Source organism: Pezoporus wallicus, unplaced genomic scaffold, assembly GCF_028554395.1.
Source record: "Pezoporus wallicus isolate ANWC-B61680 ecotype Strahan unplaced genomic scaffold, APGP_CSIRO_Pwel_v1 contig_6897, whole genome shotgun sequence".
Lineage (NCBI taxonomy): Eukaryota > Metazoa > Chordata > Aves > Psittaciformes > Psittacidae > Pezoporus > Pezoporus wallicus.
The window spans coordinates 1-26462 of NW_026636510.1; the positions used below are offsets into that span (position 1 = coordinate 1).

The 26462-nt window shown below is 62.3% G+C and overlaps 2 protein-coding genes and 2 non-coding genes across 11 annotated transcripts; all 4 read left to right on the top strand.

Annotated features, from left to right (window-relative positions):
* On the top strand, positions 1 to 18228 carry EIF4G1 (eukaryotic translation initiation factor 4 gamma 1). Of its 8 annotated transcripts, none has more exons than XM_057400365.1 (35): positions 1 to 60; positions 1108 to 1168; positions 2419 to 2527; positions 2626 to 2712; positions 3010 to 3042; positions 3655 to 3675; positions 4213 to 4386; positions 4723 to 4822; positions 6573 to 6685; positions 7700 to 7792; positions 7867 to 7933; positions 8279 to 9151; positions 10265 to 10353; positions 10554 to 10740; positions 11100 to 11233; positions 11487 to 11624; positions 11815 to 11988; positions 12065 to 12262; positions 12509 to 12655; positions 12750 to 12986; positions 13067 to 13171; positions 13583 to 13736; positions 13838 to 13938; positions 14037 to 14139; positions 14244 to 14346; positions 14940 to 15196; positions 15291 to 15406; positions 15554 to 15726; positions 15887 to 16012; positions 16104 to 16185; positions 16400 to 16498; positions 16619 to 16753; positions 16835 to 16916; positions 16988 to 17128; positions 17242 to 18228. In XM_057400365.1, exons 3-35 carry the CDS (start codon positions 2453 to 2455, stop codon positions 17421 to 17423), a joined length of 4899 nt encoding a protein of 1632 aa, XP_057256348.1. In that variant the 5' UTR covers positions 1 to 60; positions 1108 to 1168; positions 2419 to 2452; the 3' UTR covers positions 17424 to 18228. The 8 variants fall into 8 exon arrangements, with proteins under 8 accessions (XP_057256348.1, XP_057256349.1, XP_057256350.1 ...); XM_057400366.1 differs by having other exon boundaries at positions 14256 to 14346; XM_057400367.1 differs by having other exon boundaries at positions 11505 to 11624.
* On the top strand, positions 10399 to 10475 carry LOC130594530 (small nucleolar RNA SNORD66). The gene has a single exon (XR_008971110.1). It is a non-coding gene; the product is annotated as a small nucleolar RNA SNORD66 (small nucleolar RNA).
* LOC130594531 (small nucleolar RNA SNORD66) lies at positions 11666 to 11741 on the top strand. The gene has a single exon (XR_008971111.1). It is a non-coding gene; the product is annotated as a small nucleolar RNA SNORD66 (small nucleolar RNA).
* A 1467-nt stretch (positions 18229 to 19695) lies between the features above and the next one.
* FAM131A (family with sequence similarity 131 member A) lies at positions 19696 to 26335 on the top strand. The gene is given in 7 exon segments (XM_057400373.1): positions 19696 to 20086; positions 20088 to 20131; positions 21804 to 21928; positions 22831 to 22924; positions 23203 to 23385; positions 23825 to 23953; positions 24371 to 26335. Coding segments are annotated over 7 exon segments (1071 nt in total). The 5' UTR covers positions 19696 to 20030; the 3' UTR covers positions 24811 to 26335.
* Positions 26336 to 26462: the final 127 nt, after the last annotated feature.

Below are 26462 nucleotides of genomic sequence, written 5' to 3' on the forward strand. Positions count from 1 at the left end.
ATGGTCGTGCTGCGCTGCGCTGCGGCTGCGTCGGGCCGCGCGCGCTGAAGGAGACTGAAGGTAACGGGCGGGGGCGGGGCGGGCGCGCGCCGCGGGGGGGCGGAGGGGAGGGGGGTACCGGTACCGGGCCGCGCGCCGCCGCCCCGGGCTGCGCGCCGTCGGGCCCCGCCGCGCCGCCGCCACCACCACCACCACCACCACGTGGGCGCCGCCCCGCCGCCGCCGGCTGCCCCCTCCCCCCGCCCCTGCCCTGCCCCGTTCAGCTCCCGTTCGCAGCTCGGCCCGGCCCGGCCCGGCGGTCCCGCGCGGCGCTTGCTGCGCCCCCACGTGCCGGCCGGTGCGCCCCGCCGCCTCGCACGTGCTCCCACCGCCGCGTCCGCCTAGGCCCGCCGCCGCACGTGGTGCGTGCCCTGCCGCCCCCGCCGCGCCCGCCCGTGCCGCTGCCGGCGGGGCCGCGGGCCATGGCTGCGGCCGGCAGTGACACGTGTCCTTGGCAGAGGCCGCCGCCGCCGCGGGGGGGAGCGGGGCCGCCGGATGCCGCACCGGGGCCCGCGCCGCGCCCCGCCGGCCCCCCCGCCGCGGCCTTTCCCCCTTCTTCTGTGTCGCCAAGATGGTGCCGGCGCCTCCTTGGGCCTGCCCACAGCCCCGATGTGGGGCCGCCGCCTCGGCCTGGGGGCGAGGTCGGGCTCAGGCCTGTCTGCTCCCGGGCCAGCGCTGCGGCCTGGCCCGGCCCCGCCGCCGAGGACACCCGCTCCCTCCCCCGGGCGCCCTGCGGCTGAGCCCCTCCGTTGTGGAACCCGGTCTCCATGTCCTGGTCGTCACTTGCACTGGGCCTGTCTGCCTCTGGTCCCCAGGGCCCGGCCTCGGGCAGGGAACTGCCGCCCCAACTGCTGGCCCAGCGCAGGCCAAGGCCTGGCCTGTACCTGCGCGGGGGAGGCAGCGGCTGCGGCGGCTCCTCCCGTTGTCACCCTCCCATCCGTTTGGTAGTTCCTCTTCCCGGGTCGGGACCTGTCTCACCCCAGGCCGGCCGGGGCATTGACGGGCACGGGGGGGGGCTCTCTGCGGCGGGCTCGGGCTGATCTCTCTCCCCTCCCTTCTCTCTCCCAGTCAGTCGGATGAACGGTCTCTGCAGGCCCGCTCAGCCGGCCCAGGTTTTTCCCGCGGGGGGGTGAGTATGCTGCTCGCTCCCGGTTGTGCCGGCAGTGTGGGCTGGGGAGGCCGGGGATGTCCTCGGGTTTCCCCATTCTCTGTGTGACACCCCTAATCCGCTTTCTGGGGTGAGTGGTGCCCAGGCTGTGCTAAGGCGTCCCAGGTACTGGATAGCTTCCCTGGTGAATAGGGGGCTGGAAGGAGCCCTGGTGGGGTGCAGCCCAGCTTCTGCCACCTCCTCAAACTCCAATAGGACCCATGTCTGCTGGGTTGTGACTGGGGGAGCCCCCATGACGGGGTGTCACCCTGCCATGCCGGGGTGCAGCCCCGGGGGTCAGGGCAACCCGTGGCCCGTCAGTGCTGGCATGGCCTGGTGTGGGCTGGACGTGCCTGGTGGTGCCCGCGGCGGGCCGGGGGCCGGCGGTGCTGACGCGGCTGCGCTCGGATTACAGGAGGCTGCTGCCTTGCGTGTGCTGGCTGGCCGCGGGCTCACCGGGTGCCATAGGGTGCGGGGGACCCCAGCATGGAGCAGGGTGGGGGGCACCGCCTCTTTTTTTCTGCCCGACGGCCTTTGCCCTGGGGCGGGGAGAGCAGCACCGGCTGCCAAGTCCCTCCTGGGACAGCTGGAGGGTGCCGGCGGTGGGGGTTGTCCGCGGGCTGCCCCGGGCAGGGCAGCAGGCAGGAGCGTCGGCAGCATGGAGGGACACAGGACCTGCTCCCTGCCCTCCCTCCCCTGTAGGCGTTTGCGGTGTGCGCCGGGACCCGGCACCACTGGCAGGAACAGGTTTGACTGGCCAGGGGAAGCGCTTAGTAGGTCAGCTGGGGTGGAGCTGGCACAGCTGACGCTGGGGTGCCGCCGGCCCACCCAGCCCCCCGGAGCTGGCGGTGGCCTGGGTGCTGTTGGCAGGTCATGGGCATTGGTGTCTGCTTGTGCAGGGTGTCCAGCCAGCCTCTGCAGAGTCACCTCAGGGAATCAGTCCTGACAGTAGGCATGGGTTCAGGGCACAATGGGGGGCTCTGCTCTGCAGGGTGTGGGGACCTGCCCTGTCTGGGTGGCCTGGCAGTGCCCATCTGTGCCGCAGCAGGGCAGGAAGGGGTGGCTGGGGGTCTGTGCCTTGATAGGATGCTGTCCATGGGGTAAGGCTGGTGCTTGGCTTTACACTGGTGGTTCTGGAGATGCCCTTTTTTCAGGGCTGACATAGACAGTAGACACAAACCTCGGGTGCTCCCATCTCCTCTGGCTTATGCCCATTGTCCCTCTCCCCTCAGATAGCGAGGGGATCCTTATGCACAACCCCATGAAATGAACAAAGCTCCACAGCCCACAGGAGGAGCCCCGACAGCCCCGCACCCTGCCCCTTCTCCCGGATTGCCGCAGGTAACTGGGTCTTTCGGGGTGGGGGGGACCCAGCTTTGCCCTCACCAGTGTGAGTGGGGGTGGCGGTGCCATCTCCTTCCCTCCCTGCCTCCCTCCAGCCGACATTCCCACCCGGTCAGACGGCACCTGTGGTTTTTAACCCGGCACCGGCCTCACAAATGAATACGCCTTCTCAGCCACGCCAGGTAAGGGCTTTGCCCTGGGTTGGATGGGGAAATCCAGCAGCTTTCAGTTTCCTGGCCAAGTAGCCCCCACTGTGTGGTGCCTGTGGGTGCCAGGAGCTCCGTGGTTCCCCTGGGACTGGCATGCGCCTGCGAGGGTGAGCGCGCCCGCGATCCTATCCGGATGGACCACAGCCGCTGCCCGGGAACCTCCTGGCCCTGGGGTGGGGGGGCAAACACTTCTGTCCGGGGTTGCCCACCGAGTGACTGCTCTTCTCTCCTTCCTCCCCTGCCCCAAACCTCCCTCTCCTCCTCTCTCAGTTTCCAGCAGGGCCTCGGGCTATTCACCAGCAGGTACTAACCCGCATCCCCCAGCCTGCATGCTGAGCACCCTGCCCTGACACTGCACAGAAACACCCACCCTGGGCACGAAGGGGCTGGGTAGCACATGGGGACCTGAGAGCTGAGGGACAGGCTGGTCTGGGGAAAGTGGGGGACACCTACTTGACTTTGGGGGGGTTTCCATGCAGTGTCTCCCCAGTTTTCTCCTTGCATGAAGCCTGCAGCATGTGGCTGTGCCTGTGCTAATCCTGGCCCAGGGTGCTGCTTCTGCCTGTGCCTTTCCTCATCCTCTTCTTTCTCCCTACTTTGGGGGTGTCTCCCAGGGCCCTGCAATGCTGTGCAAAGCTCTGGACCTCCATCAGCCCTCTTGTGTAGAGGAGCTGCTGGGGACAGATCTGGTGACATCCTTGGCTGTGCCAGCTGGGAGCCCCCCAAACTCTTCCCTGCCCCTTGTGAGGTCCCTATAGGGGACCCTGGTGGATTTGGGATGGGGGCACTGGGCAAAGGGTTTTCCAGCCTCCTGCCCCCTCTTCTGCCAGCCACCCTGTGTCCAAACCCCTTCCCAGCGTGGGTAACTCCTCTCTGTCTCTTTCCCCTTTTCCCTCTGTGCGCGCTTGCTAACAGGGAGGATTCAGGTCTCTTCAGGTAACGCTTTCTCCTTGCCCCAGGGTGTGTGTGAGGACCCTTCCTTGCCCACTTGCTGCCGGGCTTGAGCTGCTTCTCCCGGGGATGCTCCTGCCCGGCAAAGAAGCTGGGTCGGGATGAACAGTACAAGCCACTGGGGAATAGCTGGCTCCATGCTCCCTGGCTGTCCAGCTCTGGCTTGGCACTGTGGGACTACAGGTCCCAGCATTCAGTGCGAGCGCCGGGAGCTGGTGCGAGGCACGCTGGGACCCACCGCTGCCAGGCTGCGTGCGGCTGTGTCCGGCTCCGGGTGCTGGAGCTGCCGGCCCCGGTGGGCTGGGAGGGCGCTGCGCAGGGCATGAGCTGGGTCGCATGGACCCAGGCGGTTCCGCAGGTGTGTGGGGACAGGATGGTGCCGGGGGACTGTGGGGCATCTTGGGGGGGGGTGTGTGTGGGAATGGGGGAGCTGCATCGCGGTGGGAAGTGTCCCCCTGCGCATGGGGGTGCTGGGTAGAGGTGCTGTGCTCCACCTGATGCCGTGCCCCATCTCTCCCCAAGCATTTCTACCAGAACAGGGCGCAGCCTCCCGCTAGCGCGTCCCGTGTGCAGAGTAACACAACGGCCCGGCCCGGTCCCCCTGCCCATGTGTATCCGGCTGCTTCCCAGGTGATGATGATACCCTCCCAGATATCCTACACACCTTCCCAAGGAGCCTATTACATTCCTGGACAGGTGAGGGCCGTACCCTGGGCTATGCAGGAGGGGGCTAGGGTGGGCAGGGTTGGAGCTGTGGTCTGGTTTGGGAGGGTGCAGTGGGTTCCCCCTGGCTGCCTTGAGCACCCATTGATTTGAGTGGGGTGTTGCCCAGCTCTGTAGAGAGGCAAGAACTGGTGCTGGTCCCTCTCCCTGCCAGCCCTTTGAGGCTTCTGGGCCCACTTTGCGTGCATGCTGCTCCCTGCCCTGGCACCCAGCTGGTTCACAGGCAGGTTTTGGGGCACGTCAGTGTTTTGGGGGATATGTTTGTGTTCTGCAGGAAGGGTAACTGACCTTTCTTTACCCCCATTGCAGGGTCGCTCTACATACGTCGTCCCAACCCAACAGTACCCGGTCCAGCCTGGTGCCCCTAGTTTTTACCCTGGAGCCAGCCCCACAGAGTTCGGGACTTACGGTACAGATAGGGGTGTTGTTCTGCTCCCTGATGCTCTTCCAGCCCCTACACTCCATCCTTTTTTGTGTTCCCCTGCCTCTGGCCTCCCTGCAGCTGCCTGCACTCAGGAGCTGATTGTGGGTCCCTTTGCCAGCTTGCAGGGGCTGTCTCAGTGACTCCATTACAGGCTGTTTTGTGGGGCAGGGGTGTTGCCAATGTCTCAGCAGCACTGAGGGCTGCACATCATGTCCCACTGGTCCAGCCACTCCCGTTCTTTTCCAAATCAGGGCTATTTAATGTTTAACCCTCCTGGCGGAGGGCTGGGGCAGACTTTATCCCCTGTTCCCCCTTGCTCACCATCAAGGTGAGCAGTTTAGGGTTGGTGGCACCCCTCAGCAGCCTGCTCCCTAAGGAGCTGAGCTTGGAGTGCCGGGGCCACTCCATGCCTGCTCTCTCCCTGCTCTGGGGAGCAGTGGTGTGAGCAGCTTCCCGCTTCTTCCCCCCACTTGCATATGGCCACCTGGGCTGTGACTATATTTAGGCTTGGTCCTGGGAGGCCCGGCAGACACAGAAATGTGAGCCGAGGCCTCCGACCTAGCAGCAAAGCATAAACCAGGCAGAGATGGGCTTCTCTTGAGCCAGGTACGTGCTGTCCTTCCTCCTTCCTTCCCTTCTGTGCTGGGGCCCACCCAGCCCCTTGGAGGAAGGAGATGGCGCCCAGCAGTGACCAGCTCCTGTATGCTGAGCTGCTTCTTTGTGCCCAGTGCTGGGGCATCCCTTTCGCTGTCTGCGTGGGTTCCTGGGATGGGTTTGTCCTCTGCCTCTACTTTGGGCCTCTGGCTGTTCCTAGGGAAGCTGGCAGCAGTGTGCCCCTTGCCCACAAGACTGTATGAGTGGCCTGGCATGGTGTGCCCCTCGATGGGCGAGATGGGCTGGCCTTTCTGGTGCTGAGGGCTGGGCAGCTCATGGTCTCCCTCTGTGGCACATCCCAGATTGCAAGGCTCGTCCGGTGGCCCTGGGTCCCTGCAGGGCAGAGCAGAGGGGTCAGTGGCTTGGGGACAGGGCAGTCACCAGAGCACCATGGGCAAGTTCAAGGCTTGGTGCAGCTGTGAAGGTGCTGGAGCCGGAGGGGACTGGGGCCCGTACCCAGCTGTGCCTGTCCCAGATCCTCATGGCACCACTCTGGGGTGATGCTTTCGGATGCCCTGGGAGGAGCAAAGCACCTCTCGGGGCTGTGCCAGCCCTGGATGGAGTCCAGCTCTGCCTCTGGCCCCCAGCACGGCTCCCTCCTCTGGGCTGGGCTTGCCGGGGGCTCAGGCTGTGCAGGGATCTGGAGCCTCTCAGCCTGGGTGTGAATGGAGGGTGCGGACCGGGCTGCCTGGTGCCGCCCTGGGGCTGGTGCCGGCCCTGGGAAGATAAGGGTGCCGGCAGGAAGGCGGCTGCCTGTGGAGCCGTGACACCCGTACCTGGCATGGCTGAACGTCCCTCTGAGGCCACCGATGGCGTGGAGCTGGTGGGCACGGCGGGTGCCCGCGGGGCCTGGCTGGGTGTGGGGATGGCGCGGGGACGCTCTGCTTCACGGGGAAGGAATTTGGTCAGGCCTGTCAGGCGGGTTGAGACAATCCAGGCCGGATGCGATGGGGGTTCGGTGCAGAGCAGCACAGGCTCCCCGGGCTCCTGACAGACCCCTGTGTTTGGGGGATCAGGGGGTCCCCTGGACGGACGTGCAGGATCTGGGTTGGCCAGTCTGACGCTCTCTCCTCTCCTCCAGCGGGTGCTTATTACCCGGCGCAGGGGGTGCAGCAGTTCCCAGCAGGGGTCCCTGCTGCACAGGTCATTGTGAGCCAGCAGCCACCGATCCCCACAAAACGAGAGCGCAAAACGGTAAGGAGCCATCTCCCTCCAGGCACTGGGGGGGGGGGGGGGGCTGGCGTGTGGGAGGGGATGGTGCCAGCCCTGGGTGCCTGCAGTGTGCAGGATGGGTTGTGGTGCAACACGCCAGGGAAGGGGGGCCATGTGGGGCTGTGCAGCCTGAGCCGAGGGGCTCGGTGATGGGCTGGGGGGCACAGTGGGTGCCAGCCCAGCGACCTTGGCTGTCCTGGCCGGCAGCGTTGTGCTGAGTCATGGCTCGTGAGGGGTGGGGGTGCCGTGGCTGCCAACTGCTGTCTGCTCCGGGAGATGCCGGCACTTGGAGGCCTCGTGTGGGACCTATTTATAGCAGGGAGACGGCTGCGGCATGGCCCTGCACCGGGGCAAGGGGTGCTGCTGCGGGGGGGAGGTGATTGCATTTCCTCAGCAGAGGGCCCTCAGTGCCCGTCGGGCTCTGTGCTTGCTGTCGTGGGAGCAGGTCATGAGGGGGATGGGAAGAACAAGGCATCTGGCTGCATTGTGCCCCCCTCAGAGTCCTGAACCCACTTGTCCTCCCCACTTCCTCCTCTGAGCAGGGTGCTCCGTGGCTCCTGCTGCACCCATGGCAGGCATGTGGCCAGCGAGCCTGCAGGCATATGTGCTGTGCTGGGGTGGCATGGAGCTTGCCATGACTTCCCAGTGCCAAGGCCGGTCCCTTGTGCTGTCCCTCAGGCAGGGAGGGGTCTCCACAGCTCCTGTGCCAGCATGGTGATTCCTTGGGATCCCCTGACCCCTGGGGATGGGCACTGACCTGGGGACATGGTGCTGACTCTGGCTGCCTGGCATGATAGCTTGCAAGGCATCAGGACAGGCTGGTACCCAAGCTGCATGTGGCCACGGCAGGCACAGCAGTGCATGAGCCTCACTTGCCTCTCCCTTCAGAGAAGGGGGTGTTCTGCTGCTGTCTGGCCCAGGAAAAGGGGGTGGCCCATGTGCTGTGTCCCCCACCCTGCTAACAGCTTTCCTCTCTCTGCCCTGACCCATGCAAAGATCCGGATACGAGACCCCAACCAAGGCGGCAAAGACATCACTGAAGAAATCATGTCCGGAGCAAGGACCTCATCCACTCCCACCCCTCCGCAGGTAAAGGGGCCTCCCTGCGTGGGATGGTGGGATGTTCACAGGGCCCTGCTGAACTCCCTCTTTCTGCCCCCCAGGCTGGAAGCGGTTTGGAGCCCCAGGCCAACGGAGAGACCCCCCATGTAGCAGTTATTGTCCGGCCAGGTAAGCGCCTTCACAGGGTGCTTCCAGGATCCCTGATGTTGATGCTGCAGGGTGCAAGATGCCAGCCCTGCCATTCCGCAGCTCACCTGGCGCTTGTGGGTTCAAACGCATTCCCTACATACCTAAGGACTGGTGTCCCCATGTTTGGTCCAGGAGAATTTATGGGGGCTGACTGTTCATCCCAGCCTTTGTATGGGCACTGGAGGATGCCTGTTGCCCATCACCTGTTTACAGTGGGGGTTGGCACATATGTCCCTACCTCTCCTGCAGACAGAGGGCTCAGGGGGTGGTGTGCTGGGTGAGGGGGCTTTGGGGAGCCCCTCGGTAATGCCATCTACTTTGCAGATGACCGTCCAAAGCCTGCGCTGGTGGTGAGCAAGCCCATCTCCCTGGAGCCCAGCAAGTCGGCGTCCCCGTCACCTCCCCCTCCTCTCATCCCCGAGGTGGAGCCTGTGGTGCTCTCGGCCATGACGCTGGTGCCAATGGAGCCCCCCATGGACGCGGACACTAAAGTGGAGCTGGGCGAGGCGCCGCCCGACCCGCACAAGACGTTTAGCGCCATCACTACAGTGCCAGGGGCTGTGGAGCTGCCCCTAGTGCCCGCGCCCGACATGGACACAGTGGCTGTAGAGGAGGAGGAGGAGGAGGTTGCCATTCCCCTCCCAGAACCCACCCCACAGGCGCCTGTGCCCACTGAGGCACCACTGGCACCTGTTGTCCCCCCAATGCCAGCGGTGCCCCTGGTGCCGGCCACGCCGTCGCCACCACCCATCATACTGCAGGCCCCTGAAGCGCCCGCCAAACCTGCCTCCCCCAGCCCCCCGCCGCCCCGGGAAGAGCCCTGCCCCGAGCCCGCTGCTGAGGCCAATGGGGTCTTGGAGGAGGTGCCCGAGCCGGTCCCTGAGGCATCTGTGTGCCAGCCAGCGCCAGTGCCTGTGCCGGGGCCTGCGCCCACCCTGGACTCCCCCATTGCCCAGCCTGAAGAGCTGCCTGTACTCAATGGGATGGAGGGCACTGGCAAAGCAGAGCCAAGCGAGGAGCAGCCTGAGTCGGATGTCAGCCCCATCTCAGAGCCTGAGGAGCCGGCCCAACCTGGCACCCCTGCCTCACCCCCGGCAGAGGAGGAGGAGGAGGAGAGTGAAGGCCCTGGTGAGGCTCAGGAGCGGAGCTCGAGCCCGGCCCCTGCCCCTTCGCAGACCTTGGAGGCGACCACGCAAGGTTTGGATTCTGGGCTGGGGTGTTGGGTGATGTATGGGGGTCACCCAGATGCGGTGCTAGGCATGGGAAAGGAGGATGGGGTTAGGTGACCCAGGATGTGCGAGTGTGGGGTGCTGGGGGGTGGCTGCAAGATGCCCATGGATGGCAAAATGGGGGAGTGCATCCACATGCAGGAGTATGTGGTATGTACAGAGGGGGGGGGTGTGCTGTGTCCTGGGGAATGGGGTGCCATGGGGGAAGTTTGTTTATGTGATACCTTCTGTGCTGGTGGAGGGCAGGTGTATTGGGGTAGTATCTGAGAGCTGTGCCTAACTGTTCAGGGACACAGCGAGGTGCAGGCGGGATGCAGAGCTGTAGCTGTGTGGGGCGCTTTGTGTAGGGGTATCCAAGTACATAGGTGCGATTGAGGAGAGTGACGTGCCCTGGGGGTGTGCTGGGGCAAAGATACATATTAATTTTTTTAAGCACTCTGCATATGAGTATGGGGATTACATAGAAGTGCCAGTGGGAGGATGGGGGAGATGGGTGCACAGGATGTGTTCATATGGAGCACACTCTGCAGGGATATAGGGGGGCTATAGGAGGATGGTCTGGGAGCAGATGTACTTCTGGGGAGCGCCTCTGTATAGGGTGCTGTATAGGGGTGCCGGGGAGGGGAGTGTATATGGGGGCAGAGGTCTGTATGGGGATGTCCCCCTAAGGGCTGCCCTGCAGAGGGATGTGGGTGTTGCAGGGATGCCCTGAAGAGAATGGGGAGCACTGTGCTATGGAAGAGATGCGAATGGGGTGAGGAGGCACATGGTAAATTGGGGTGCAGCAGTCAGATGGGGAGAGGTGTGAGGTGTGTCTATATGGGGTGTTTTCTGGGCAGCAGGGTGCCTCGGTGGGCTATGTGTAGGATCCACAGGGCTGCAGATGCCCAGGTGGGTACATGGCGTGTTTGGGTGATGGGGGCTGTGATGGGGGCAGGACCACATCCTCATGGCTCCCAGCAGGCCCATCCTGAAGCTGACCTGGTGTTACTGGGTCGTTGCTGGTGACCCTGAACTGGTGTCAGGGTACCCTGGGGACTGGGAGGGTCCCTGTCCTTCATCTCCTTGCCTCTCCTCCCAGTCGCCGTGTCGGTGCCAAAGAAGAAGCGGCGGATGAAGGAGCTGAACAAGAAGGAGGCAGTAGGTGATTTGCTGGATGCCTTTAAAGAGGTGAGTGTGCCAGGGGTGTCTGGGAGTTACCGTGTGTCCCGTCTCCTCCTGTGATGAACTCTGCTTTGTGCCATCGTGTCTGGGCCACTGATGCATCATGATGGTAATGAGGATCTGAGGGGGGACTTGGACCCCTGGGTGTGTGGTGAAGGGGGCAGGACCAGGCTCACGCCGGGTGACCGCTGTTCCTCCTGATGCAGTCTCAGATCAGTGACAGTGCCTCAGAGACAGAGAACAAACCCCCCGCGTCCACTCCTGCCCGTGAAGCGGAGGACATGGCCCCTGCCCGTCCACAGGAAGACTCTGAGGAGACGTGGGAGGAGAAGGAGGACAAGCTGGCCCCAGAGAAGGGCAAGGCTGCTGATCAGAAGTACCGCTACAAGGAAGGTGAGCAGTGCCTTGGCCCAGGGCCTCTGGTGGGAGCCTCTGCCACTGCACTCAGTGGTGGGGATGGTGGAGGTTACGTGGTCCAGCTGTCCTAAGCCTCACGCTCCCCTCCCATCTTGTCCCTGAGCCTGGCATGGGGTGGGAAACAGAGGCCGCAGTGTGAGGGTCCTGGGAGAAGACAGGGAGCTGGTGGCATCAGCCTCCAGCAAGTAAGCAGTGTCGTGCTCATGGCATACCAGGCTGGGGCAGCCTTGTAGTTGTTTACATCCCATCTTGCTGGCCCTTGGGAGGGCTTGGACTTAGCTCAGCGTGGAAGATATGGGACAGGCCACATCAAGGCCTCTTTCTCCCCACTGCAGAGCAATGGAAGCCACTGAACCCTGAGGAGAAGAAGCGCTATGACCGGGAGTTCCTGCTGGGGTTCCAGTTCATCTTCGCCAGCATGCAGAAACCTGAGGGGCTGCCCCAGATCACAGACGTGGTGCTGGACAAGGTTGGTGCGGCCCTGGAAATAGGGGAAGCGTGGGTGGTGGCCAGGTGGGGGTCTGGATCCTGTTGTGTCTTGTCAAGGCAGGGCAGGGACTTGCCTGCTGTGCTTGGGGTCCTGTTGCAGCATCTGCAACAAGCCTTGAGCTTGGGGGTTGGTTTGTGGGGGCACCTCTGGGGCCTTCTTTCCAGTTCTTTGTCCCGGCGCTGAGGCTGGGGGATGGATCCATCCCGCTCCTCTGCCCCCCGGGCATCCTCAGCCCTGTGTACCTTTGCAGGCCAACAAGACCCCACTGCGGGCGCTTGACCCCATCCGCCTCAGTGGTATGAACTGCAGCCCTGACTTCACCCCCTCCTTCGCCAACCTTGGCCGGCCCGTCATGGGCAATCGGGGCCTGGTGAGTATTTCTTCTTTTCACTCTTGCTGTGCCCCTCCACCTCTCTGTGATGATCAAGCCTTTGAGCCGCTGTGTCTGGGCCACTGATGTTCATGATGGAGCTGAGGATCTGAGCTGGCAGATGGGGACACCCTGGGAACTGTCTTGGCTGTCCCAGAGGAAAGAGCTGAGTTTGTTTTCCCTGTGCCAGCCCTCAGGGTTGGGTCCTCGCCGCTCCCAGCAAAGCCAGAGGAAGGAGCCCCGCAAAATCATTGCCACTGTGGCCCTCAATGAGGATGTTAAGCTGAACAAGGCTGAGAGGGCCTGGAAACCCAGCAGCAAGCGTGCTTCAGAGGAGGAGGATCCTGAGAACATCAAGACACAGGTGGGAGCTGGGGCGGGTGGTGGGAATGCAGAGGGGGGAATGTGCCTGGCTCTCGCTGACCCTGCCGTCCATGCAGGAACTGCTCCGCCGCGTCCGCAGCATCCTCAACAAGCTGACACCCCAGATGTTCCAGCAGTTGATGAAGCAGGTGATGGAGTTGTCCATCGATACGGAGGAGCGGCTCAAGGGTGTTATCGACCTCGTCTTCGAGAAGGCCATCTCGGAGCCAAACTTCTCTGTTGCCTATGCTAACATGTGCCGTTGCCTTATGGGGGTGAGCAGGAGCTGGGGAGTCTGAGCTGGCAGGGGTTTGTGTGGGTGCCTTGGCTGAGCTCAGCAGGCTGCGGGCCCTTCTGTGTGAGGTGGGATGGAGGACCGCATCCAGAATTGTGTCAGGTGTAAGGTATAGGGTGTAGCATGGCTGTTTCCTGGTTTGAACAGTGCCTGTGCCTTTTAGCTGGCCAGCTTTCGTGGGAGACACGACTCATGCTCCTCACCTGGCTTGTAACTCTCCCTACAGCTCAAAGTGCCCACAACAGACAAGCCCACGGTAACTGTGAATTTCCGCAAGCTGCTGCTCAACCGCTGCCAGAAAGAGTTTGAGAAGGACAAGGACGATGATGAGATCTTTGAGAAGCGGCAAAAGGAGATGGACGATGCCAGTGCTGTGAGTTGTGGTGGGAGCCTATGGCTGAGGGCTGGTAAGGGTGTTCTCAGGGCAGCTCTGGGCTCTGAGCAGCCCTGCTGTACCTTCCCTGCAGCCCGAAGAGAAGGCGCGCATGAAGGATGAGCTGGAGGAGGCGCGGGACAAGGCCCGCCGGCGATCCCTGGGCAACATCAAGTTCATCGGGGAGCTCTTCAAACTAAAGATGTTGACGGAGGCCATCATGCATGACTGCGTGGTGAAGCTGCTCAAAAACCATGACGAGGAGTCTCTTGAGTGCCTTTGTCGCCTGCTTACCACCATTGGCAAGGACTTGGACTTTGAGAAGGCCAAGGTACTGCTTGTCCTGCACTGTCTTATGTGCTCTGCTCTTGCTTTTGGGAAGGATGTGACCATGACTCTATCCCTCTATAGCCCAGAATGGACCAGTACTTCAATCAGATGGAGAAGATCATCAAAGAAAAGAAGACATCATCCCGAATCCGTTTCATGCTGCAGGATGTGATTGACCTCAGACGGGTAAGGCATGTGGCCTGCTATTGCTTGGGAACTGTCCTCTGTCCCCTGCTTGTTCCCATGGAGCTGTTGGCCAGTGTCCTCTTGAGTGCCAGTAGTCCATGCATCACTGGGAGGGGAGAGGTGGATATGTAAGCTGTGTCCAGCCCCAAAGACACTATGCTAGCCCCCCAGGTCTTGGTTAGCATGGTAGTGTTAGTGGGCGTAAAGTAACTGCAGCTGTTTAATACAGAGGGCTCCAGAAAATGAGCCCTTTTGTGCCAAAAGCTGCCACAGAATGTGGGGAGCTGTGATAGCCGAGGCAGGAGAGCAGCCTGAGGCTTTGAGGGTGGGATGGCTAGGATGGGGGAATGTCTCCGACTCCATCCTCCAGCCAGCTCAGTGCCCTCTTCCTTCCTTCCCTGCCCTCTGCAGAATAGCTGGGTGCCGCGGCGAGGAGACCAGGGCCCTAAAACCATTGACCAGATCCACAAGGAGGCAGAGATGGAGGAGCATCGGGAACACATCAAAGTGCAGCAGCTCATGTCGAAGGACAAGAGGAGAGGTCCCCCTGGACCATCCTCCAGCAGTGAGTGCCTGGGTTTGGAGGCAGCTGGGGCTGCCAGGGCTGGATTGAACCCACTGGGCACCGCTCGAACTGTGCCTTATATCTGTCCCCCTTGTACCCAGGTGGGCGCGGGAGCTTGGTTGCAGATGATGGCTGGAATACTGTGCCCATCAGCAAGGGCAACCGGCCCATTGACACAAGCCGGTTAACAAAGATTACCAAGGTGAGGCTGGGAGTGTGGTGTGGCAGCTCAGCGGCTGCCTGGCTTGTATCCTGCCTTGGTGTGGGTTTCAAAGCTGACTCTTGTCTCTCCACCTGCAGCCTGGATCTATCGACTCCAACAATCAGCTCTTTGCGCCGGGCGGGCGGCTGAGCTGGGGCAAAGGCAGCAGTGGAGGGTCTGGTGCAAAGCCTGCAGATTCAGGTATACGGCGTGAGGGCTGGCTGGGAACTCTGGCACTGTGTGGGAGGGGGGATCCCGTACCGGGGAGGTGCCGAACTCTGAGACTCCCCTGTTTTCACACCCAGCATCTGATTCAGGACGACCAGCCACAAGCACCTTGAACCGCTTCTCAGCACTCCAGCAGTCAACCCCTGCAGAGAGCCTGGAGTCCCGCCGTGTGGTGCAGAGGTGAGGGGCCAGTCCTGCCATGGCTGTGCTGGTCTGCAGCCTGGGGCGGCACCCCTGGAATTGGGCAGTGGTGGGTCAGTACATGGCATCTGGGCTGGAATAATCCCCTGTGGCAAGATGGGGCCTTCAGGGGGCTCAGAGTCAGTGGTGAGTCCCTGTGGCAAAGAAGGCTGACTCCACCCTGGACTTCCTCCTGTTTGGCACTTGGGGACCACACCTGGGTGCTTGGTCTGGTCTGGGGGTCCTGGGACCAAACAGGCTGGAGGGAGTCCCTGTAGGCTGGACTACAAGGTGTCCCCAGGGAGAGTTGGGGTTGAGTTTATTCGGGAGGTATGGCAAGCAAAGGGGGAAGACCACAGTCTGCTGCAGGTGGAAGGTGTGGTCAGGATGGGGTCAGGCTCTCCTCAGCTGTGCCAAGGGACAAAGGGCATAAAACAGGGAGAAGCGTTCTCCCCTGCAGGTGGTCAGGTGCTAGAAAAGGCCCTGGAAAGGTCTGGGATTGGAGTGGGATAGCCTTGCCTTGCAGAGCTCTGCAGTCTGGCGTCAAGGAGGGTGGTGATGGGCTCTTCACGCTGTGTCTGTCTTCCACCCAGGAGCAGCTCCAGCCGCGACAGGTCAGAGAAGGCTGGGGACAGAGGGGAACGGGAGTCACGTTCAGAGAAGGGCAGCGACCACCTGGAGCGTCCTGACCGGGGGGAGCGGGCAGACAGGAACAGGTCTGCCCTCACCAAGCGGAGCTTCAGCAAAGAGACAGAGGACAGGAGCCGAGAACGGGAGAAGCAGGGTGGCTCCGAGGCCGTGCGCAAGGCTGCTAGCATGTCGGAGGAACGGGACAGGAGCCGAGAGACCAGTGAGCAGGAGGGCAGTGGTGTCTTGGGGATCTGGCTGTTCCCAGGGGCTCTGCTGGGCCTAGCCGGTGCCTCATCCTTGCTCTCACCTTGCAGATAAGCAAGAGCCAGGAGCTCCTGCAGCATCTCCCAAGCCTGCGCTGTCAGAAGAAGAGCTGGAGAAGAAATCCAAGGCGATCATAGAGGAATACCTGCACATCAATGACATGAAGGTGAGAGGAGGGGGTGTTCAGGCACAGCACCAGGTGGCCTCTGTAACATGCCATTCACTTCTGTGGGCAATAGACCTGCTGGTTAGAATGAGGAAGAGGGGAGCTGGGGCTGGCTGTGGGGCATCACTGACCCCTTTTTCCCCACAGGAGGCCCTGCAGTGTGTACAGGAGCTGGGCAGCCCCTCCTCGCTCTACATCTTCGTGCAGAACGGTATCGAGTCCACGCTGGAGAGGAGCACCATCTCCCGCGAGCACATGGGGGTCCTGCTGTGCCAGCTGGTGAAGGCGGGCACGCTCTCCAAGGAGCAGTACTACAAAGGGTGAGGGGCTGGGGCAGCCTGGACACAAGCTGGTATTTGCTGGGTTTTGAATGTGGTTGGCTCTGCTCTGAGAAGGGCTCATGACTGGGACCTCCTGAGGTCCCTCCCAGCCGGGGGCAGGAGGGCTGCTGGATTCCAACGGCCTCCCTCTGCACTGCAGGCTCCGGGAGATCCTGGAGATCGCAGAAGACATGGAAATTGACATCCCGCATATCTGGCTGTACCTGGCTGAGCTCATAACCCCCATCTTACAAGAAGAAGGCATCCCCATGGAGGAGCTGTTCAGGTGAGGGCTCTGCCCTTTCACAGAGCTGCCATGGGGTCCCAGGAAGGTTCCTGGAGGGAGGTAGCTCAACCAGGTCTCTTGTGCCCTGCAGGGAGATAACAAAGCCCCTGGTGCCCATTGGGAAGGCTACCACGCTGCTGGTAGAGGTGCTGGGCTTGTTGTGCAAGGGCATGGTAAGTACATGGGGCTCATGTAGCTGCCTTGGGGACTGGCAGTGTGCTTAGGGGGCAGGTTGGCAGGCAGGGACTCTGAACTACTCTGCCACCGGGGAGATGACAGGGGGAACCCCTTGCCACATCTGGGTCATGGGGGTGGCATGGCCAAGCTGCAGTATCCCCCTCCCTGGAGATGGAGGGCATGGGGTGCTGATGCTGACTTGTTCTGTAGGGCCAGAAAACCGCAGGCAAGCTGTGGCGGGATGGGGGCCTGAGCTGGAAGGAATTCCTGCCTGAGGACCAGGATGTCAACAAATTTATCACAGAGCAGGTAGGAGCTCAGTGGTGGTGAGGGATAGAGACAGGCCCTGTGGGGACCCTGGAGGGTCCTGCTGCTGGGAACGTGGTGTTCTTCATCCTGACTAATGGCTCATCTCTGCTGCTCCCCCAGAAATTGGAGTACACAATGGGGGATAGCTCGGACACACCGAGCTGCAAAGAGCTGACCTCGGAGGAGCTGTGCAAGCAAATGGACAAACTGCTGAAGGAGAACCTGAACAACCAAAGAATATATGACTGGATCGAGGTGAGGTGCAGCGCAGGCACGTCCAGGGGCTCCCTCCCAGCTTCTTCTCACCTCACAGCCCCTCTGCACTCCCTCTTCTAGGCCAACCTGAGTGAGCAGCAGGTCTCATCCAACACATTTATCAGGGCCCTGATGACATCCGTGTGCCACTCAGCCATTGTCTGTGAGTATGAGGGTGAGGTGGGGGGGTCCCCTTGCCCTCACCACCCCCCTCTCATGCCCCATCTCCCTCAGTTGAGAACCCCTACCGCGTGGATGCCCTAGTGATCCGCAACCAAGCCAAGTTGCTGCAGAAGTACCTGCGGGATGAGCAGAAGGAGCTCCAGGCACTCTACGCTCTGCAAGCCTTGGTGGTGAAGTTGGACCAGCCTCCCAGTGAGTGTTGTGGGGCAGGCAGGCTGAGGAGGGGGGTGGCAGGCATGTTACCACCCCAGCAGTGTGGCCGGTGGCTGGGCAGTGGCAAGGGTCCCTCTTTTGTCTCCCCCTAGATCTGCTGCGGATGTTCTTTGATGCCCTCTATGATGAGGATGTCATCAAGGAGGAGGCTTTCTACAAGTGGGAGTCCAGCAAGGATCCGGCTGAGCAGCAGGGCAAAGGGGTGGCTCTCAAATCGGTGACAGCCTTTTTCACCTGGCTCCGGGAAGCCGAGGATGAGTCGGACAACAACTGAGCAGCCAGGAGGAGGAGGAGTAAGAGGGCAGAGAGAGTGGGGCACTACTGGGAGCAACTCCATCCCCTCCCACCCGTGGCCCCCCTGGACTTGCTGATGCGAGGGCCGAGGGACCTGCTCTGCCTCCTGCAGCCCCCCTCTCTCTTTTCAGTTCTCCTCCTCTCCCTCTTCCCCACATGCCTGTTCTGTTTGCAAGGCCTGTACTAGTTTGTCACGATGATAATAAATGGATGCTGGTGGAGGCGGCTATTGCGGTGGGTCCCCTCGGGGTCCCTCCCCTCCCCTCTCTCAGCACAGGCACACCGGGTCTTTGGAAGCAGGCCAGAACACCCCTGGACTCATGTCATGGGGAGGGGGGGCAGGATGGGGACATAACTTTCCCCTCCTCCCCTCCCTTGTCCTTCTTCCTCCCAACTTCTTGCTGAAATATAGAGAGATTATATATATATAAACTTATTAAATTTGGTTTGGGGACAGGAGCGTGATTTCTCCCCCTCCCCTGTCCTCTCTCTATTCCTCCATTACTGCCTGGACCCCCCCACTATGGTTTTTTATTTTAAATATAAATCATTCCCCCCCAGCTCCCGCTCTGACACCTGGGGAGGGTGCCGGGGAGGAGGGGGGGTGACCCCTTCTCTCTGGGCCAGGCTGAGTCCCCTCCTCCCTCCCAAAGCCCCCATCCTCCCAAACGTTTAAGGCCACAATTGGGCAAGCGACAGGGCGGCCCCCATCCGCGTCCCCTGTATTTATAGAGCGCCGGATGTGATGAGCCGCATGTGTAATTATTAAAACAAGGATTCAATTACTGGTCACGTGAATTTGTAAATAATTTTTTTTTTGCCTTTTTTTTTTTTCTTTATGGAGTATTTAATTGAAGATTTAAAGGCATCTTTTCACCTTAAAACTGGAAATAAAAGAACATTGCTAAATAATGCCCCGTGTGCCGCTCTTGCCGCCCCATGTCCCTTGAGCCTGGGCTGGTGTGGGGTGCCAGCCTGGAGCCCAGGCAGGGGCCAGCTTCCTTTGGCACCCCAAGGCAGATGGTAGGTATATTCCCCCCTCCCCCCCCCCTCAGGGCTGGGAGGGTGGCAGGGGGATGTGCCTGGAACAGGGCCCCCCCTTGCCAGCTCTGCCTGGCACAGGGTGTTCCATGGTGGAGCAGGCACCCCTGCCAGCACCCTGCCTGCAGCACAGAGACACATGTTCCCAGGCATCCCATTTCCCGTGGGCACCAAAGTGGCAGGACCTGTGTGCTCTCCCTGGGCTCTGCTGAGAGATGGCTGCCGTGATCCCCTCATACAACTTTCATCTTGGGGGGCTTTTTCTCTCGGCACCCTCCAGTCTTAGCTTGCAGATGGGGTGGAGATGGGCAAGTCTTGGGAGCCCCTAGTGGAGTGTCCTTCCTGGGACTGGAGACTAGTCTTTGCTGCGTTGGGCTGCCTCTTGCTGAGTCACACTGGCCATGGCCCAAGGGAACAGAATAATTAACTGGAGGCTGTTCCCCAGATTAGAGGCTGATCTGTCTGAGCTGCAGCCCTGGCAGCTCTAATGCTGGGAAGCAGTTGGCACAGAAAGGCCAGCAGGGCCATGAGAAGGGGGGCTGGGGGCGATACTGGCCAAGAGCTCCCCCTTCCTCTCAGTGAGAGAGTAAATAAAGAGGGAGACCCTTGGGCTGGTCGTTACCTTGCTTGCCAAGGGGCAGGGTGACACCCTGGCAGTGCCCCACTGTGCCAGGGAAAAGGTACTGCAGCATTAATTGCCACCAGTAGGTTTCAGAATGAACAGAGGTCTGGCTGCAGGTTAACCCCTCAGCCTGGCACCAGCGCTGGCCTTTATCTCCTGACGTGGTGCCCAAAGCCTGCACCCACCTGCCCTGCACCCAGGTCCAGCGAGAGCGTCCCTTGTCATAACTGTGTGCTTCCTACCCTACTGCCATCCTCTTGGGGCGGTGTGGGGGGGGGACGACAGGCAGAGCCAGAGCCAGAGCCACAGCCCCCCTTTCGCGGGCAGGCCCGGGGCTGAGGGGTCCCTGTCCCTGCCCTGGGGGCTCTGGGGGCAGCGGGGCCTCGGGGCCGGGCGGGCCGGCGCTGTCCGCGGTGCTGGCACGGCGCTCTCCGCGGTGCCCGGCCTTCCTCTCCTCGGCCCCCTCCTCTTCTTTCGTCCATTCTCCTCCTCCCCGCGCCCCCCTCCTCTTCGTTCATCCCCCTCTTCCTCTTCCTTCAGCCCCCCTCTTCCTTTATCCTCCCCGGCTGCCTTCATTCCCCTTCTCCTCTGCTCATTTCCCCTTCCTCCTCTTTCCTCCAGCCTCTCTCCCACCTATCCTTCTCTTCATCCTTCATCCCCCTTTGCCTCCTCTTCCCTAGCCTTCCTCCCGCCCTTCCTCCTCCTCTTCCTCTCCCTCCTCCCTCTTCTCCCCATCCTCCTCCTCTTCCTCCTCATCTCCCTCCCCCCTCCCGCTTCCCCCTCTCCCTCCTCTTCCTCCCTCAGCAGTGACGTCTCTGGACGTGCTGCTCCCCGGCCCGGCGCAGGCACCGCTCGGGGCTCCGGCACCGCGGCCCAGCCCGACAGCAGCCTCCGGCGGGACACGGGCGCTGCCCGGGGCCGCCCATGCGACCGGGGGATGATGCGGGCGGCGCGGAGCCAGCGGTAGTGCCCGCACCGGGCTCCCCCCGGGAGCATGGGCTGCATCGGCTCCAAAACCACCATCGGTGGGTGAGCGGCAGCGGGGGGGGGGGGGGGTTCGTGGAGGGTGTTAGAGTATGGGAGTATGGAGCGTGTAGGGGGATGTGGATTGTATGGGGTGCGGGGGATGTGGGAAGGCTGCTGGGGGGTGGCCGGGGGTATGGGGGTGATGCTATGAGGGTGTTGGAAGGATACAAGGATGGGGGGATGTGGGAAGGTGGGGATGGAGGGGAGCTGGGGTATGAGGTGGTTTATGGGGCAGGCTATGTGGGCTGGGGACTATGGAAAGGTATGGAGGTAGGGAGGGGGACACGGAGGATTAGGGTGCCTAAGGATGGGAGAGGATACAGATAGCTTGAGGGCTTTGGAGGGTTTGGGTGTGTATAAGGGGATGGGGGCTATAGACAGGTGGGGATCTGGGGCCTGGGGATGCTGCTCTGGGCAGCTAGGTAACCCAAAGATTACAGGGAGTTATAGGGGGTGAGATTGGCAGGGACTGGGGGAATTTGAGAGGCTGGGGTGCAGCTTTGTGGGAGCTGGTGGGTAATGGGGGGATGACAGGGGTCTGAGAAGGGGGTGTGGGGCTGGGGGTGTTGGTCAGAGGCCTGGGAGGGTAGAGGGGGTACTATAAGGGGGAGAGAGGTGCTTAGGAGGCTATTGGAGGCAGTGTGGGGGCTGGCAGGGGTGCATTGTGGGGGTGTGGGGTGCAGTTGGGATGCTATGGGAGTGCTGCAGATGTCCTGGGGGTGCTGCAGGAGGGATGGGGGCGATGGGGGCTGTAACCATGATCCAAGGGTGTTCTGGGGGCTGGGATGGTGCTGGGGGTGTTGCAGACGCAGCAGTGAGGCCCTGGGGGTGTTGTTGCTAGAGCGGTAGGGGTGTTGATGCTTGGGCATCATCACAGGGTGCTCCTGCCCACAGCCGGGGGTGTGATTGGTGCCATTGGGAGTTTCTCCAGGAGCCAAAGGCTACCCTCAGATAGGGGTTGGGGGGGAACACTGTTCAGCCCCCCCCATATCCCACCTCCAGGATGGTTTACATAAGCTGGGCCCACCTTGGTGCAGGGGGAATGAAGCTGCTCAGGGGCATCATGTTCTCGGCCCTTGAGGGCTGGCCTGGGTGGGGGGCTGTGTTGACAGAGGACCCTCCCTGTCCCTGGAACTTGGAAGTCAGTGCCTAGGAGGTTTGGGGTGCCAGTGCCATGAGGTCGGGCTGCTGGGGTGGAGGATGGGAATGGGTGCTTTTATCACCCCCATCCTTTTTTTGCTCCTTTTCCTCTTACCTTTCCTCTTTCTTCTTTCCTTTTCCTCCTGGGGAACTGGGGAGGGAGATCTTGGAGGCGGAGGAGGAGCAGCAGCCCCCTGCAGTGCCACATACCCCCATGCACCCAGTGCCTGGCTCAGCCCATCCACCCCAGCCTGGTCCAGCTGCCCCCACCCCTCCCGAAACAGCGTCCAAGCTGGGACAGGAGCCCGGTCCCCACTGCCTGGCTGGGGCTGCGCGTTAGCGCTGACACAGGCAGAAGAGTTGCCTGGGTGTGAGTCACCTGTGCCGCAGCACCCGGCCACTCCGGAGCACCTCTGCAATGAGTTCTGCCTGGTCTCAGACCAGACAAGAAGCAGCTACCCTGGGAGGGGGGCGCTGAGCTGGGTGCTGGGGACATGGAGGTGCTGATGCCAGCCCTGGCTCTTCCCTCAGTGGCTGTGGACACGACGCTGTGCGTGGAGTGGAAAGAGGTGAAAGCGCTGTCTCCGCTGAGTGCCACTCGCCCGCTGCCCCGCCTGGTGCACCAGGCCTCCTTCGACAGCCAGGACTTCCTCCAGGTACCCTGGTACCTCACAGCAGGACACCCTTCCTGGGGTTTTGGGGTGCAAGGGGCCCTGCTGCCCCCCAGTCTCCTGGCCACTTGGACCCGACAGCTCGCAGCGGCTTGGGGCTGCTCTGACGTCAGCCACGAGCCAGGCTGTATCCTGGGAGAAATCAGTCCACGGTGCCTCGTTGCCATGGCAATGCAATTTGTTGCGCGCCTCCAAATCCTGCATTGCTTCCCCCGTGGCCATGGGCTCAGGGCCTGGCATGGCTGGGACGGGCAACAGGGACAAGCAGCAGGATTGGGATGCTCTGGCGTGGCAGTGGCCTTGCATGAGCACGAGTCTATGTGTGAGCACAAGCCGGGGAGGACACTCAGTGGCCCCAGCTAGCATGGACCATGCACATGTGTGTGTGTGCACGCAGGTGCGGGTTACGTGTGTGTGTGTGCACAGTAAGCACGTACGCGTGCAGGGAGTTCATGTGTGCGCATGGTGAGGAGGGCCCTGTGTGTGTGTGTTTGCATGTGTACGAGCGCCTGTGTGTGTACATGTGGTTCCATGAGCAGGCATGTGTACACCGAGCATGTCTGTGTGTGCACGTATAAGGGTGCAGTGTGAGCAGCAGTGTACGGGTGTGCTACCATGACAGCATGCGCACAGACACAGGTGTGTGTGTGTAACTGCTGCCCTGCCTGTAATGGCTGTGGCCAACCCTCTGCACACAGGCACACGTGAGTCTGCAGCGCACGTGAGTCTGCAGCACACGTGTGTGCACAGACAACCCAGCTGCAGGGGGTGGGCACCAAGCGGGGCTGAGCCCCTTCCCAGGGCACAGGGTTTGGTGGCGGTGGTGGTGGCAGGCAGTGGGCAGGCGGGGTGGCTGGGGATCGTGACATCCTTGTCTGCCCTGGCAGGTCAATGTTGAGGACACTGTCGAGATGTTGCCCAAGTCACGGCGCGCACTGACCATCCAGGAGATTGCTGCCCTGGCCCGCTCCTCTCTGCACGGTAACTGCTCGCCTGGCCCAGGGTGTGGGGTGCCCGAGAGTTCACCCAGGGAAAGGGTGTCTCCTATGGGAGAAGGGTCTGTGCCTCTTGGGAAGGGCGTTGGGGTCACCCCTCTGGAATCTGGGGGCTCAAGGTGTCCCTTGGTTCCTGGTGGTACCCAAGAGGAGGGCACGGGGCTGCCAGGTCCGAAGGGCAATAGATGGGGGTAGCTGGTTCATGGACTCATGGAGGGCACTTGGAGTGCTCAGGGAGTGCTGACGTGGGGGCACATCTCGCAGGCATCTCGCAGGTGGTGAAGGAGCATGTGACGAAGCCGACGGCCATGGCACAGGGCCGTGTCGCCCACCTCATCGAGTGGAAGGGCTGGTGCAAGCCAGTGGAACCACCCACTGCCCTGGAGAGCGCCTTCAACTCCTACTGCCACCTGAGCGAGGGCGAGCAGGAGGCGCGCTTCGCTGCTGGTGGGCACCATGTGCAGCATGGCTGGCAGGCACACTCCCCCACCGTGGCCAAGGGCAGGGCTGGTGGGGTGGGTGGTCCCCATCCATCCCTCCATCCCTCCCTCCATCCATCCCTCCATCCCTTCATCCATCCCTCCATCCATCCCTCCATCCATTCCTCCATCCCTCCATCGGACCCTCCATCCATCCCTCCATCCCTTCATCCATCCTTTCATCCATCCCTCCATCCATCCCTCCATCCATTCCTCCATCCGACCCTCCATCCACCCCTCCATCCCTTCATCCATCCCCCCATCCATTCCTCCATCCGTCTCTCCATCCATTCCTCCATCCATCCCTCCATCCATCCATCAGTGCACTGTGGGCACAGAGACGCTGGGGCAGGGGTATTTTGGGGCACCTCCTGGTGTGTGTGTGACCTGTGCTTGTCCCATGCCAGGTGTGGCGGAGCAGTTCGCCATCGCTGAGGCCAAGCTGCGTGCCTGGTCCTCAGTGGATGGGGACGACTCCAATGACGAGTCTTACGATGAGGACTTCATGCCCCCCACAGAGAGCTCCCAGCCCACTGGTAAGTGCCATGGGAGTGGGTACCCACTGGGTGGGCAAGGTGTCCTGCTGCTGGTGTTGGTGTCCTGCTGCTGGTGTTGGTGTCCCGCTGCTGGTGCCAGGGGTTGAAAGAGTGGGATGCCCATGCCCGGCCACATTCCCCAGCCCGGCCACCCCATTTTGCAGCCATGCCCCTGCACTGAACCATGGCGAATGGCTCTCATGCCAGGGATGTAAAGCCCTGCACTGTCCCCAGTGCCAGAGCACACTTTGCTTTTCCTGTGGTGGTCACCAGCGCCACACACACACCAATCTGTGGGCAGAGGAGGCACGGTGCCTGGCAGGGTGCTCCCACCCCCTGGGGCACAGGATGGGGGGGCATCTGGCACCCCCAAGTGCATCAACCCTGACTGACCCCGGGCATCTCGGCTCCCTGCAGAGCTGCCCAGCTCGGTGCCAGCCAGCGCGCTGCTGCGAGACCTGCTGCAGGGCCACCTGTGCCAGCTGGGCGTGCGGCACGGCTCCTGCGAGCCCGAGAGCGACTCCTCGCACACGCTGTCCCCCGAGACTCTCTGCTCCAGCCTCTGCAGCCTGGAGATGGTGTCCCCCTCTGAACTCACTGCCAAACTGCTGGGCTCCCTGGGTGGCGAGGACCTGCTGCTGCCCAAGCTGCCCCCCCCGGCCAGCCAAAGTGCCTTGCGGGGCCTGGCACGGCTCCGGTGCCAGGACTCCTTCTACTCCGTGTCCTACGCCGAAGCCTGCCTCTCACCCGCTGAAGACGAGGTGGTGCTGAGCAAGGACTTCCCGCTCCGACGGAAAGTCTCCGACGTCGCATCCTCCGGGGTGGCATCGCTGGAGGAGGAGGCCGAAGAGCCCTGATCCCCCCCTGGGGTGCCCTGCCTCTCCTGGCAGGGGTCCACCCTTCTGTCGGACCCCGTGCTGGGCAAGGGACAGCCCTGCTGCTGTGCCCCCTCACTATCTGGGCACAGGGGGGTTTTGGGGGGCTGCTGCAGGCCCCTCGGCCATTGTGCCCCCGCCCCGCTTGGCCGTATCGTTGTCCTCCTGGATTTTTGCATGAGAGTGGGGAAGGGGCACAGGGAAGGGCTCGGTGGGGTCTGACCCCCACCCTGATGCCCAGATGTGCCCCCTAAAACTGACAGGACTGAAACAGTGGGGTTGGTTGTTCGCATGTTCCCCCCCCAGACCACCCCTGGCTCCCCTTTTGAGCACGGGTTCCCCACTGGCGTGGCTGAACCTCTCTGAGCATCCCGTGGTGCCCCTGCCCCATGCCCACACCCTCGGCTTGGGGCGGTGGGGGGAATGTGGGGAGTGGGGGAATTCCTTCTCTCTCCCCAGACAGCTTTTATCGGACAGTTTTAAACTGTGAACTGCTGCCTCGGGGCCGGGGGAGGGCTGGGGGCTCCAGGAGCTGTGGATGTGCCGTGGTGCCGGGGTTTCTATACTTTTGTATGTGTGTGGGGCTGGCATGGGAAGACTGTGGGGCCGAGTGGGGGCATGGGCCCCAGGCTGGGGCCTTTGGCCATCTGTGGCAGCACTCTCAAGCCAGTCCCGCGGCAGGGGGCTCAGCCCAGCCAGGGCCCCACAAGTCTGCTGAGGGGCAATGTGGGGTGGAGGCGGGAAGGGGCAGTGTGACCAACATCCCTGACCCCGAGTCACTCACCCCTAGCAGGGAACCAAGTGCCTACATGAAGGGCGACCACTCCCCCTGTCCTGATCAGGGTGGCACCCTGGCTTGGGGGCCCCCCAGGGCTGTGCCGGGGGTCCGAGCACGCTGTTTGGGGGAGGAATGCTAGTTTTTGCCAACGCTTGTGCCCCCCTTCCTGCATGGCATGTGTTCTTGTAGGGCCGCTTGCCCGCTGCATGCTGCTCCTTGCCCATGGCCACAGCACCCCTGGCCCTGCACCCTCAGGTGCCCCAGCACCCACTCCAGCTCTGCTCCTGTGTGCCCCCAGGATCCCCATCAACCCCTGCCAGGCACAGCACCCGTTCCCCCTCCCTACCGTAGGGTGCCCGGCATGGGTCTGTCTCCCCTCTCCCTGCATGGCCAAGCTGTGAGGGGGTGCAGGGGCCAGCAGGCCTGATGCCATGCTGATGGGTTCCCTGCCATCACCCTCTTTCTGCGGACAGCGGATGCTCCCCGCGGCGCTGGGATGGGCTGCGGGGTACGGGGTGCCTGCGGGTGGGTGCGGGGCCTTGCTCTGTGTGTGTGTGCATGTGTGTGTTTACATGTGCACATCTGGAGTGTACATGCACAAGCACATGTGTTCATACTCACAGCAACCTGAGCACCCACCCCGCTGCGGCGGTACCCGAGGGGTGCCCACCCTGGCACCCCCTCCTCCATCCCACCACGTCTCCAATAAAGTCCATTGTGAGAGCGCTGTGCCAGGTGCCTCTTCTTGTGGGTGGGGGCACATCCTCCCGGGCTGCCCCGGCTGGCCCCGGTGGCAGCCACACATCTCCTCCTTGGCCCCACAGGGTGATGACGGGGCCTCAGCCTTTATCTTGCA

What these genes read in the sequence shown, in the direction of transcription:
- EIF4G1 (XM_057400365.1), top strand. Translation starts at nt 2,453, where the DNA reads ATGAACAAAGCTCCACAGCCCACAGGAGGAGCCCCGACAGCCCCGCAC. An exon ending in TCATGGGCAATCGGGGCCTG is followed by an intron (nt 11,625 to 11,814) that starts GTGAGTATTTCT and finishes TCCCTGTGCCAG; the next exon opens with CCCTCAGGGTTGGGTCCTCG. An exon ending in ACAAATTTATCACAGAGCAG is followed by an intron (nt 16,499 to 16,618) that starts GTAGGAGCTCAG and finishes CTGCTCCCCCAG; the next exon opens with AAATTGGAGTACACAATGGG.